Source organism: Pholis gunnellus (genome assembly GCF_910591455.1).
Source record: "Pholis gunnellus genome assembly, chromosome: 2".
In the NCBI taxonomy this organism is placed as follows: Eukaryota; Metazoa; Chordata; class Actinopteri; order Perciformes; family Pholidae; genus Pholis; species Pholis gunnellus.
The window spans coordinates 5707704-5721385 of NC_136536.1; the positions used below are offsets into that span (position 1 = coordinate 5707704).

A 13682-nucleotide genomic window follows, 5' to 3' on the forward strand; every position below is an offset into this window, starting at 1 on the left:
GGATTCTTATTGTTTTACTGATAAGAGGGGGAAAACCCTGTGAACTCTCCCTAAATGCATGTATTTGGGTTAATTTATAAAGTATTTAACATGTGTATGTTTTCAATGACACATGCATCAAACAAAAATGTGATTTATCAAATATCTCTCTTCAACATGGTTGGTTTAACTATTCAAGATAATATAAGGTGATGGTGGTAAAATGGTCAGGAAACATTAATTTAAGCACAAAGTTGCTCTTCTCACGATAGATGAGGCCTATTGTGAATTTGTTCACAATGGTTTGTCAGTTTTAAAAGTGTATCAGATTGTATTAGATGTATTAGATTCAATGTTAAGCTACAATTATTAGAACAATATGAACATTCAAGCTCCTTCATGTGGCTCAAAGGTGTACTGTAGGTATTGATGAAATTTATTTGGCGGCCCGAATAAAATCTCCCACGACCCACCACGATCCTGAACCAGTCTTTGGACATGACATGGGGGTAAAAAAATGAAACTATGCTCACAATTCTGAAAACTTGAAGCTCATTTATCAAAGACTCCAGACAGCTCAACCATAAGAGCAACTCGTTCTCTCAGTTAGAAATTCTAAATGAACCAGGACTGAAATACTCCAAACAGTTCATATAGTAAAGCACTGTCAGTGACTACAGCCTACTTTTACCTTTGATTCTTGAAGTAATTTTGTAAATCCAAGACTTTTATCTGCAGTAGAGCATTTTCACAGTGTGTTAATAGGCCACTTTTATCTAAATAAAGGATCTAAACACTTCATCCACCACTGGATATACATTTGGATATTGTGTGTAGCTTTGTATTGTGTGTTCTTTTTTGTATATCTTTGTATTATGTCTTTACCTCGTACCTTTTGTTATTGTGCTTTCCTTGTTTTGACCTGCCAAGGGAATACAGATGCAAATTAGCTTAATTAAAGCTTTAATCTGGTACGGTGCATAAAATGGTGACATTTATGTTTTAAACTGTATGTGGTCCCTTTTAAATTAAATAAATAAATAAATGATCACCAGCATTTTCCTTTAAAACATCTTTACTTTTCTTTCAATGTTTTTATTTATGAAATGTTTCTTGTAATAAGGAAAAAGAGTCAATAAACTGAGAGATTGTGTTCAAAGATTAAACAAAACAATTGCTCCTTTTTCCTCTTGCTCCTTTCAAATCCCACCTGTCCGGTTTGTCATTATTGACAGTGTGGCGTGTGTGCGCGTGTGTGTGAGCGCGAGCGCGTGAGGGGGTCGTAATGTTAAACCACGCCCATCGGCAGAGTCGATGACGTCACTTGATTGGACGCGCGATGGGAACTCGAGCGAGCGCTGGTGAGTTTCTCCCCAAACCAATAAAAAAATCTCTCCGTTTCCTCTTTGTCACTTAAACAGGGAAGTAGGCAGGACTCTGTAAGCGAGAGTGTGTACCGTGAAGCCTCTGGTACGACGCTGTCAGTCCACGGTTTGACGCTACACTGCCCGTTAACGGACCCGTGAGTAGCAGTAGATTCACTTCTAGTGAGCTAATTTATAACCGTTAGTGACTGTCGCGTGTATAAGCTAACGTTAGTTAGCTAGGTGCTGTTTTGCTAGCTGCGGAGCGGAAGTTTTTGAATTGTATCGCTTGTCAAGTCCGTCATGTTTAACACATGAGCATGTGAGTCTAAAGGGATGATGACAGAGCGGTTTTTAGTTTTAGTTAGCCTAGCATGCAGTCATTACTAACGTAAATGTGGTTAAATAGCAACATATTGTGAGGTGTTTCAGCCTGGATGTTGGTAGCTAACATGATGAGCAGCACCATGTCAGCCCTCGTTATCTTGACGTGAACGTCGAACGTATCCATCGTAGTGTTTAGCCCTCTAAATACGGGATTATGTGGAGGATTTGACTAATATCATTATAGTTAGTTGTGTGTCGGGCTAAGTCTGGGAGCTAGTGGTAGTGGTGTAACAGGAAATACACGTGCTGTCCTTCTGAGTGTTGTTTATGTTTATGCAATCTGTAACTTCGCATGACTGTTGATTGTTAATTGTGCTTTTCAGGAATTATTGCAGATTTGTCCATTTTAACGCAGGCTTAGTTAAAAGAACACTCCACCCACTAAATTACCATTTGTGTTGAAGTTGGTGTTGAAATCAGTGAAAAAGTACTTCCTGATTTGGCTCATTGTTGCCATGAATCACAAGGAAATCCAAGTTTATTATCGCTCTCAAAAATCTTGCTCCTTATCTTTTAATTGTTGGATAATGGAGGAAGTAATGGGCCAATGCCAGTGTTTGTTGTCCTCTTGACCCATTAGTAAAAGTCACATATAGCCTACTTTACATCACAGCTGACCATTCTCAAACAATAATGCTGTGTTTTAAGGTTTTAATCTCGTTTTTATTTTTCATATGCGCAACAATACATGTCACAGAGCTGGTCGATGGAAAATGACGACAATGCAAGTTATGCAACAACAAAATGTAACATAAAGTAGTGCAGAGGTCCTAAATATAATATAGTATATAGAGAAAATAATACTGTGGCTTCAGGCATCCATTGGTTTCTGCCGGTAGCGATTATTTTCATTATTGATTAATCCAACTATTATTTTTTCTATTAATCGCTCGCCTGGTCTATAAATGTTTATTTTTGAATATTTTTCAAAATATTTTTCAAAATCCAGAGCTATTCCATTTAGAATCATAGAAGATAAAGGAAACCAGCAAATACCCCAAAATGACTTGAAACAATACATATCAGTCAATTCATTGACTAACCGTTTCAGCTCAAGGTAAATCAATCAATATATTTTTATTAATCAGCTGAAAAAACAGGAGCAGTGTGTTTAGTGTATTTTCTAAATATGACAAAATGGTGAAAACAACCTAATTCTGAGAAAGTGACGTCGGCAAATTGCCTGCTTGTCTGTCCGAAACCTAAAAATATTCAATTTACAATTTTATAAAACAGAAAAAGCTGCAAATCCACACAATTGTAAAGGTTAAAACCAGTGAATCTTTGGATCTTTTGCTTGAAAAACCACTTAAACAAAGATTGTAATATCAGAATTGTTGACGACTAGTTTGCTGTCTTGTCTCTCATCTTGGATAATCACATAATCATTTAAGTACCATTCAGTTAATATTAATTTAGTATGAAAATCTGACCAATGGCAGTGCAGACTTTTCAAATCAGACTCTGCACTGCTTCACCTAAAGATATTACGGTTCTACCAGCCAGGAACAAAAGTCCATTATATTCACATATGACTCAACAAACTTTCTTCTGTTTTTCTTTTTATTAAATCATCGGCAACACTGATGCATTCCTTTTCGGTAGACCACTGTCTGTATTTGTCTCCCCGATGTTGGTTTAACATGTAAAATAACTTTGGACAATCTTTATTGACTGGGTGGTGTTGGTTTTTTTTGTCTCCGTTTTTAGAGAAAATGAGCAACCTTCCCCTCTCTCGGTCGGAGGTGTTTGGGGAGCTGAGGAAGGAGCTCCATGAAGATAAAGAGTTTGATCAGTCCGCTCACATCTTCATCATCATGGGAGCATCGGTGAGAGCAGAGCGAGGGAGGGCACTCAAAATCTAGTCAGTGAATTATATAAATATGGTGCAACAGTTGAGAAATAACATGAATGGTCTTAATCACACAAAATGTACTGCGTGATTTAAAATAAATAAATTCATATTTTAGGACCAACCAGCAGCATGTAACTGTTCTCTGTTACCTTTTCTTATTTCTGGCACATTTACAGTTCAGGCCGCTTAGGCAATACTTGTTGGCCGTGATTACAACGAGTGAGTGTACTGCAATAATTGCACATGTGTGATTAAGGAACTGTTGAAACTGCTTTCACCAATCTTATGCAAACAAGCACCACACAGTTGTCCAAGCTTTCACAAGCCCAACATGGAGAAAGAAAAAAACCTCAAGGTTCCTCTTTTCAATGGTGTGTAAATCGCATCTCTTAAATATAACATCTTAAAAACCCTTTTTTGTGCTCATTTACATCTAACACAACCCTCAAATGCATCTGTATTTACACAAACAAGATAACTTACAACATAAAATAGTTGTATAACAACTTTCATTAGATTAAATAAAGTGATACATTCAACAACATTTTTTTAATTGTGTTATTCTGCAAAGAATAATTCAACCAAGTTTATGACTTTCAATGTCAGACATAATTAATTTCCTCTACTGCTAAAATAAATGGAATAATAAGTTGATCAATCCAATAATGTGATCAGAAATTTCCTTTTCACTATTTCTTCATACTAGTCAGGTGTCGAGTTGAGGAACTCAAATCATTTCAGGCATTTTTAGAACTGTTTCCTCGTTTCTTTGTTTCTCTCTTTGCATTCTTCTTCTCTACCCGACGATCTAAACATGTTAGTTTCTACCATTTAAAGCTTCTTTATATGGGATTCAAAGCACACCTATTGCCTCCACACAGCGCTCAACATGGAGAGGGCTGAGCACTTTTGTTCTGTTGGAAAAAAAAAGCATTGATTGTAAATCAAGCGTCGTTACAAAAGTCAAAAAAAAAAAAATCACTTTAAATACATATATATGTGGATTTCTATTACATCAGATTACAAAAAAGGAAATGTTTGTGAGAGCATCAATATATTTGTAGATCTTATTTTTATATATATATATATATATATATATATATATATATATTTTTTTATACTTTTATATAATCATAACTATTTTAGTGTGCTTTTAAAAAAATATATATAAATCACAAAATACAGTTGTAAATCGTTCTCTGTGCCTTCATTAATATTGAGACTAATCAGATGACATACATGTCTGCTGATTTAACGCCGCACAGTGTTAAAGTCATGCATGACAACTAATACTTGTCGACAACAACAACCCCCAGCTGCATGTCTGCTGTAGATGCATTGCAATGCTTTATTAAAGCATCGTGCTAAAACCACAGATAAACGATTATTCTAACAATGCACAGTGTTGACTTGTGGTCGTGATGCTCCTCTATCCTGTGAAACTCCTCGTAGCCATTACTCCACTGTGTGTGCGTGTGTGTATGTGTGTATATATATATATATATATATATCAAATAGTTGTTTGCTGTTATATTAATGCTACTCTAACTAGAACATCTAGTCAGCCTGCATATTGCATTTGCTCTGTCCTTCTTTCTCTTGCACTGTTTGTTCAGTTGGGGAATGAGTTCTTTCTTTTTTGCAGTGTCACTGACAGTCAGCTGTTTTCTTTCACTGGCACAGGAAGGGCTGGGCGGTGTGTGTAATCTCACTCTGGTCCTACTTAGTTCATGTGTGTGTGTGTGTGTGTGTGTGTGCGCGTGTTTCTTTCTGCAGCTGTTTTTAAATGGCTGCATTGCGAGATACTTTTGTGTTTATCATCAAGTGTTAACATACAGTCACGCCACACTATCAAATATTTACTTACTGATACTAATTCAACGGTTATAGCGGTTCAGCTTCATGTTGATATGAAAGGTTTGTTTAACAGGTTTGTGCTTTGCTTGTGTTGTTGGCTTTGTACATACCAGACCACATCAATGACCAACTTCCTAACCTAAGTGTGACATTAAAGACACATTTCTGTTCAGTTCTTCTCATCTGCATTTATTTTAAACATTGTTTTTTTATTTAAGTTGACTTCTAATGGCATGTCCTGTCTTCTCCTTGTATTGATTTGAGGTATGCCTCGGTTCATCTCAGATTTCCTACTTCCTCCTGTCTTACACATCTTATAGTTAAACTACTAAGCAACAGGTTCTTCAACATGATTTAATTTGGCACCAGGGACCGTCTTTTGTCTCCACACAGTCTGTTGGTGGTTGGCATTTACGCTCAGTGGGATTACTAAGGTGGCGCAATCCCTAAAATAAGCCAAAGCTGCCTACTTACCTGTTGCCAGACCGTGTGACCTGTGGTGCTGCAGCAACTTGTGTCATGGAAAATAAATCACCACTCTAACAAAGTGCATTGGTTAAATAGGGTGCACAGTAACACCAAACACAGCATCCACACCTAATGATTGTGTCGTTACCAACATTTATTTGGTGAAATCATATTTGTGATTGTGTGTTTGCACCTGTAGGGGGATCTGGCTAAGAAGAAGATCTACCCAACTCTATGGTGAGCGAACCGCTGACCCCCCTGAAAAGGATGCAACATCAATAGCAAAGCAGAGTCTGAGGAATGAGACTCTTCTAATCTGGACGGCAGCTTCTAAAGTTTGATCCATATGTTGATCTGTTCTCTCCCAGGTGGTTGTTCAGAGACGGCCTCCTCCCTGAGCAGACCTATTTCGTGGGCTTTGCTCGCTCTGACCTGACAGTTGATGCCATTCGGACTTCTTGCATGCCATACCTGAAGGTAAAACTGCACTTTTGAGATAGATTTTAAGGATAGAGGAATTTAGAGCAGACAGTAGCAAAAATAATATACAACTATGTAAATAAAAACCTTTCAAAGCAAGAAAATAATGTCCTTAGGTCCATCTGCCATTCCTCCCTCCATTGGCCTAATCCTTAAAGCGATGATGAACCTACAGAGATTTATCATCTTAATCTGCAGCTCCACTCACCTTTACAGAGCTTTATAGTGAGTTTAAGCTTATTGTTTAGCTCTACGGTCCGGAACTTTTCTGTTTTGGTTCACTCTCTCCGCTCTCATAGCGTCATTTTCGGCCACAGCAGAAAAAAAGGTTTAGAAACCTAGTAACAAGTTTGCCGCTTGAACTTAGAAGTTGATGATATGTCAGTGTTGTGTTAACGGCTCGGTTCTGCTGCCCCCAAGTGACCAAACGAAGTCAGCCTTTTTAGACCACCAGTCTATTTAGAAACATTCTTATTTAATCCGTGGGTGTGTAAACGTTCCCACCCTCTGACCCAGGCGACGGATAAAGATGCAGAGCGGTTGTCGGCCTTCTTCAGGAGGAACACGTACATCAGTGGGAAATATGCTGACGAGAGTTCCTTCTCCAAACTCGACACGCACATCATGTCTCTTCCCGGAGGACCCGAGGCAAACCGTCTCTTCTACTTGGCGCTGCCGCCCACCGTCTACCACGACGTCACCAAGAACATCAAGCACCGCTGTATGAGTGCCAAGTCAGTACACTACTTCTGCTTTGTTACACTGCACAATGATGCAGTTAAATCAACACCGCTCCAGAAACGGAACATTACAAAGAAAAATGATTTTCGCGAGGTGTACCTTTTTTATAACCTGTTAATTTAGTGTATGTAGTAGTAGTTTTCCTTCGTTTGTCTTCATATGAGTCGGTCTGATGGAGGAAACAAGTGATCCTCAATAACTTCTATCGTCATGTTCTTTTTGTGATCTTTGCCTCACTTTCTTTCAATTCAGATTTAAGCAGAAAACCCAATTTAAAACCAGTTGTGTCCCACGAATGTGTCATTGAGGTCAATCAAAGTGGACTTGACGTGTTATATTCCCTCTCTCTGTGTGTGTGTGTGTGTGTGTGTAGAGGGTGGAACAGGGTGATCGTAGAGAAGCCATTTGGACACGACCTTCAGAGCTCCGAGGAGCTGTCCACTCACCTCTCCTCGCTCTTCACTGAGGACCAAATCTACCGTATAGATCACTATCTGGGCAAGGAAATGGTGCAGAACCTCATGGTGCTCAGGTGAGACAAGCATCGTCCGATAAGGACACTTCATTGCGTGCATTTCCTTATTGAATGCGATATCGTGAACATGTGTAGAGGAAGAAAGTCTCAACCCGTTGAAGATTGTTATGCATCTTGTCACGAACGGCAGTCTTTTCCCAAACATTACGGGTAAAGGTGGTGTTGATATTATTAATATCTACCCATAGTGTTAATACTCGGTAGTACTTCCCTGTGTTATTTTTAGCCCATAGTATTATAGGATACCTATAGTAAGAGATATTGAGTTTTGGGGTCCACTCTCAAGTGAATTTGTAGGCTTTTTACAAAAAACGACTATTAGTATATAGTTAAACCCTAAAAGCTTAACAAGAAAATTAACATCCTTCATCACCCAGAGAACCTGATATGTAGAGGGCAGAAAGGAGCACCAACACCTAGTGACAAGTGTCTGTGCTCAAGTAAAAAGTAACTTTATGCCAAAGAGTAAAATGTACAAGTGGTACTGCGTTCTGGAAAGTACCGTCCCACTTCAAGCTATATCAGTGATTCACATTTAGAAAGAAAAGATGTTAAAGTAGTTTACAACTGTCTGTTTATTATTAAATGACAGCTAAATAATTACCAGTGAAAAATTGTTACTATTAAAAATATTCATATTCCATAACAGCTCAGTTGAGTTGCCCGGGCTTGAGTTGAGTTGCCCGTGCATGAGTTGAGTTGCCCGTGCATGAGTTGAGTTGCCCGTGCATGAGTTGAGTTGCCCGTGCATGAGTTGAGTTGCCCGTGCTTGAGTTGAGTTGCCCGGGCTTGAGTTGAGTTGCCCGGGCATGAGTTGACCGGCTACCTTCTCGTCGCTTGGGTCGATGGTCGGCGTGGCCAGCAGGGCAGCCCTCGGGCCGTACCTCGGGTCGACGGTCGGCGTGACCATCAGGGGTTTCGAGCCGTACCTCGGGTTGATGGTCGGCGTGACCATCCAGAATTTCAGACCGTCGACGGTCGGCGTGACCATCAGGGGTCTTGAGCCGTACGTCAGGTCGACGGTCGGCGTAGCCATCAGGGGTCTCGGGCCGTACCTCGGGTCGGCGGTCGGCGTGGGCAGTAGGGCGGCGGTCGGCGTGGGCAGTAGGGCGGCGGTCGGCGTGGGCAGTAGGGCGGCCCTCGGGTCGACGGTCGGCGTGGCCATCAGTGGTCTCGGGCCGTACCTCGGGTCGGCGGTCGGCGTGGGCAGTAGGGCGGCCCTCGGGTCGACGGTCGGCGTGACCATCAGGGGTTTCGAGCCGTACCTTGGGTTGATGGTCGGCGTGACCATCCAGAATTTCAGACCGTCGACGGTCGGCGTAGCCATCAGGGGTCTCGGGCCGTACCTCGGGTCGGCGGTCGGCGTGGGCAGTAGGGCGGCGGTCGGCGTGGGCAGTAGGGCGGCCCTCGGGTCGACGTTCGGCGTGCGCAGCAGGGAGGCTCTCGAGCCGTACCTCGGGTCGACGGTTGGCGTTGTTAGCAGGGCGGCTCTCGGGCCGTACTTCGGGTTGGTATGCATGTTCTTTGTAGCTCGGTTGGTTGTAGAGTTATGTTTCTCTGTAGAAAGTTATTCAGAAGACTGTCTGTATTGATTGATTGACTCTCTCGTTGACCGGACTTGTGTGATATGAGTAACTAACGTGACTACGTAACTAACGTAAGGCGCTTTGATGTGTCATCATATGGTGACTCATAGAACACGTAACAAATGGAACACAGTGATGTCATAGCATTCCTGACGGAACACATGCTGGGATTTCATAAGAGGTGGTGTCATGCAGCAAGGACTACAAACCAACATGGCGTCTAGTAAAAGACTAGAAATCCCAAAGTTATCAGTCATAACAAAGGTTGATTCTGAACCATTTAAGCTGATGGTTAGTGAGGGAAAGTAAGAGAGAAACAATGACTGAGGTGTACAGAGAGAAACAGCTTATTTATGTTGCCAAGGAGACAGAGACCAACAATTTTGATTTAATGTCTCAAAGATAGATTATGTTGTCAGCCAGTCGTCTTGGTCTAGAAACAATATTCACGGAAACATGGACACTTTAAGGACTGGCAGATACATAAATGCTGATTTAAAGACAAACAATCACAGATATGAATACTTGTTTTAAAAGCCTCAAATAAAGATGTTTTAACTCAAAGCATTACATTATTGTGACACATGAGGAAAGCATTGAAAATAAATACCTTAAGGTGGAATTAGAAAACTAAGTTTTTAAATTCCCAAATGGGTATATTCAGACGTTTTTTCTTCATTGAACTTAAGCCTATCACTTTGCCTAAAGTTGGGCCATAACATATTAAATGATGTGACATGCAATTTCTTTTAAATTATTAATCTGAATTAATGTGTTAAATTTGACACTCAGGTACTAAACTTTGAATGAACTATCACTGCATTACTGACTTGTGTGGCGTTTTGTTTAGGCCTCGGAGCACGTGATTTTAGTACATTTAACATGTTTCACTAATCTAACGTAACTGGCACAAGCGTGTGTGACAGACGGACGGACACAGAAAGAGACAAAGACACCGAGACAGAGAGAATAATGTGACGGTCATTGCAGGTTTGGGAACCGAATCTTCGGGCCGATCTGGAACAGGGACAGCGTGGCCTGTGTTGTTCTCACCTTTAAAGAACCGTTTGGGACTCAGGGACGAGGAGGCTACTTTGATGATTTTGGCATCATCCGGTGAGTGGAGGGAGAAATGAATCCCTAAAGTTTGTCTTTGAACTTCAATATTAAAGTTGAATGCTTAAAGTTTTGAGAGTGAAGTTATATAAGAAGCAGAAACAGGAGCTTTTACTGTGTGTTACTGTATGTTGTAAACAGTACTTTCATAGTGAACACTTTACTCTATCACCCCCCTATTTAGTATTTATGAATCTTACCTCTTTTTAAAGTCATCTACAAATAATATAGCATGTTGATAAGAGTATTACATACTTATCTCCCTTTAAGGTACATTCCGATCAGATAAAAAGGATAAACTATGGACAATCATTCATTTAAATCCATTGATAACCCTAATTATGAATGCTTATGCTTATAACTATTATTATACAAGGCTATAAGCAGAGTATAATGCATGATAGATTTATTTAATAACGCATTGTAGACATGGGCGTCATAGAAAGTGTTGATTTAACCAGTTTTAACACATCGGTTATCATTTTATGACGATGATCACAGCGATCTCCTCCCCCTCTCCGTCTTTTGTGTGACCACCTGTTTGTTCCCGATCAGTGATGTCATGCAGAACCACTTGCTCCAGATGCTCTGCCTGGTGGCCATGGAGAAACCAGCTTCCACCAGCTCTGATGATGTCAGGGATGAAAAGGTACAAAATCGTCTCTCAACGCCTCCTCAAACACTACTGCAAATATGTAGAGATATGTTATGGTTCATGTTTCTCTTGTGTTCCCTCTCGTAGGTGAAGGTGCTGAAGTGCATCGCTCCGGTGTCCATATCTGATGTGGTGCTGGGTCAGTATGTGGGGAATCCAGAGGGGGAGGGAGACGCCAAACTGGGTTATCTCGATGATCCCACAGTTCCTAAAGGATCCAATCAGGCCACCTTCACCACTGCCGTACTTTATGTGCACAACGAACGCTGGGACGGTAAACACACTGTGGCATTTTTAAAAAAATACAAAATCCCACTGATGTCTCCCGTGCTCTTTCATAAGGCTTCGCCATTGTGTTTCGCTCCTCAGGTGTTCCTTTCATCCTTCGCTGTGGAAAAGCACTGAATGAGAGGAAAGCTGAGGTGCGGCTGCAGTTCACAGATGTCCCGGGGGACATTTTTGGAAATCAGTGTCGCAGGAATGAGCTGGTGGTGCGTGTGCAGCCCAACGAGGCCGTCTACGCCAAGATGATGAGCAAGAAGCCTGGTGTCTACTTCAGCCCTGAGGAAACTGAGCTGGACCTCACCTACAAGAGTAGATACAAGGCATGTTCAAGTTGATTTGTTTATGCATAGAGCAAGTGATTTTATATAGCGGTTACAAAGGAAGCAGCTGTCTGTATCACGTCTTCAATTCCTTAGCCGAATGTTTTTTAATTAAGGAAGAAACAATTTAAAATGTGTCTTGTTTCCAGGACGTGAAGCTTCCAGACGCTTACGAGCGCCTCATCCTGGACGTCTTCTGTGGGAGTCAGATGCACTTTGTACGCAGGTGTGTCTTTGTTTTTCCCTAGTGTTGTCTCATGTTACTACAACTAAACCTGTCAGTAAACCTACCAGTTCTTCGCACTAGATGGCGACATAGTGCATCTTTTCTCTGCCTCAGCAAGAAGGGAAACTCTTGTTAACAGCTTACATCCAGCTATGATGTAATGTCCTCCACCGCATGCTGACTTGTTTGTCTTTGCAGTGATGAGCTAAGGGAAGCATGGAGGATCTTCACACCTCTTCTTCATCACATAGACAGAGAGAAGCCCAAACCTATTCCTTACAAATATGGAAGGTAGGAAATGTTGTTCACTATGCCCTCAAATGGAAAAAGGGGGTTTAATACAGAGTGTTGATTGTTTCACTTTTTTTTTCTCAGCCGAGGCCCAACAGAAGCAGACGACCTGGCAAAGAAAGTTGGATTTCGCTATGAAGGCACTTACAAATGGGTCAACCCTCACAGGTTGTGAATTGTGATGAGATGAGGGAGGAGTAGAGGTAGGATAGCAGGAGGGGTTGAGTGAGCCGTTTCACTGATGGAGTGTCTTTTGGGGAAGGAGGAGTTTCCACTATGTGGATCCATCGCTGTAGCAGAAACAAGCTATCATTTCTCAGGGATGGCAATTATTCCTTGGAACCAGTTCATCAGACATTCAAAAGATAATGATCTATTTATGCTGTCATCATGGGCTTATACTGCACTTCTTCTTGGTTGTTTTTTTATTATTATTTTTCTTCATACATTCACAGCAACGTTCCATGTTATATTTGAGAGGTGGGACCAATTCAGTTGGAGAGGCAACAAAAGAAATCGGTGAACAAAAAGCAAAGTTGAACAAACACAACATGTCTGATGAACTAGCTCCATGTGAGGATGTCTGGATGGTAAATGGAATGACTGAATAACAATAGCAGAGCAACAACAAAACACTCAGCTGAGTCATGCTCAGTCATCGTACCAAAGACGGTAACTGAACACAGCGGAGACGAGGAACAACGGGACTGATTGTTCACCAGCTGCCACTCTTAATAACATTGTGATTGTAATACCATTATGCTTTGACTGCAGTTATTAATCACACTTAGTGGAATTTCTTTTTACAACTTGCGTGCTCTCTTTCTGCCTCTTTAAGCTAGACAGACGATGTGGTTTAAAAAGGGCAATGCGGGCACTTTTCTCTTCACAGCATTCATACTGGAATAGTCTTAAGAGTCCTGATGGACAAACCAAACGAGCTCTCTTGTTTAGTAGCCTTCTTCTGAGCTCCATTCCCTTTTTGTTTACATGTTTTTTAGGTTTATTTAAGTTGCTGATGTTTATTCCATATTTCAAAATATTGAGACAGCAGCGGTGTCTACCACAGGGCAACAGTGAATGTCTGTCATGACGTACTGAATACTGCTGTTAACTGCACAATGTAAAGCTAGCTACAGTTCCATTACTTGTAATAAATAAACTAGCTTTGCTTCTCTGTAAACATGTTTCATGCTGTGGTTTTTATGGCTGGAAGCACAATATGTTGTACCTTCTTTCATTTTCTAATCAGTTTAATAATGAGTCAAAGTGGACATTTCTGCAAAATTCACTCCAGATTTTCCGAAATACAAATCTGTAATCAGCTCTCCTCCTGGCCAGCAAACTGCATCCACTCCAATGATCTCTCTGCATGTCTTCAGACTAAATATATTAATTAAAACTCCAGATTCGTAGTGAATGAATGTAGCATGTCAAAAAGTGATGTCATAGTATGTAGTATGTCAAAACAAATCATAGTATAGCAAGTCGAAAAAGTCAAAGTGTAAAAATAGTTTAAAAGTCGGTATGTCAAAAA

The 13682-nt window shown here is 40.7% G+C and overlaps 1 protein-coding gene across 2 annotated transcripts; it reads left to right on the forward strand.

Moving 5' to 3' along the window:
• Positions 1-1318: 1318 nt before the first annotated feature.
• g6pd (glucose-6-phosphate dehydrogenase) lies at positions 1319-13328 on the forward strand (the record flags this gene model as incomplete). 2 transcript variants are annotated; one of them, XM_079172893.1, is made up of 13 exons in its annotated part: positions 1319-1340; positions 3441-3559; positions 6110-6147; positions 6279-6387; positions 6907-7124; positions 7505-7663; positions 10243-10368; positions 10924-11017; positions 11111-11297; positions 11393-11628; positions 11778-11854; positions 12053-12145; positions 12230-13328. In XM_079172893.1, the coding sequence occupies 13 exons, from the start codon at positions 1319-1321 to the stop codon at positions 12318-12320; spliced, it is 1569 nt and encodes a 522-aa protein (XP_079029019.1). In that variant the 3' UTR covers positions 12321-13328. The 2 variants fall into 2 exon arrangements, with proteins under 2 accessions (XP_079029019.1, XP_079029020.1); XM_079172894.1 differs by lacking the exon at positions 1319-1340 and adding an exon at positions 1390-1501.
• Between the last annotated feature and the right edge of the window lie 354 nt (positions 13329-13682).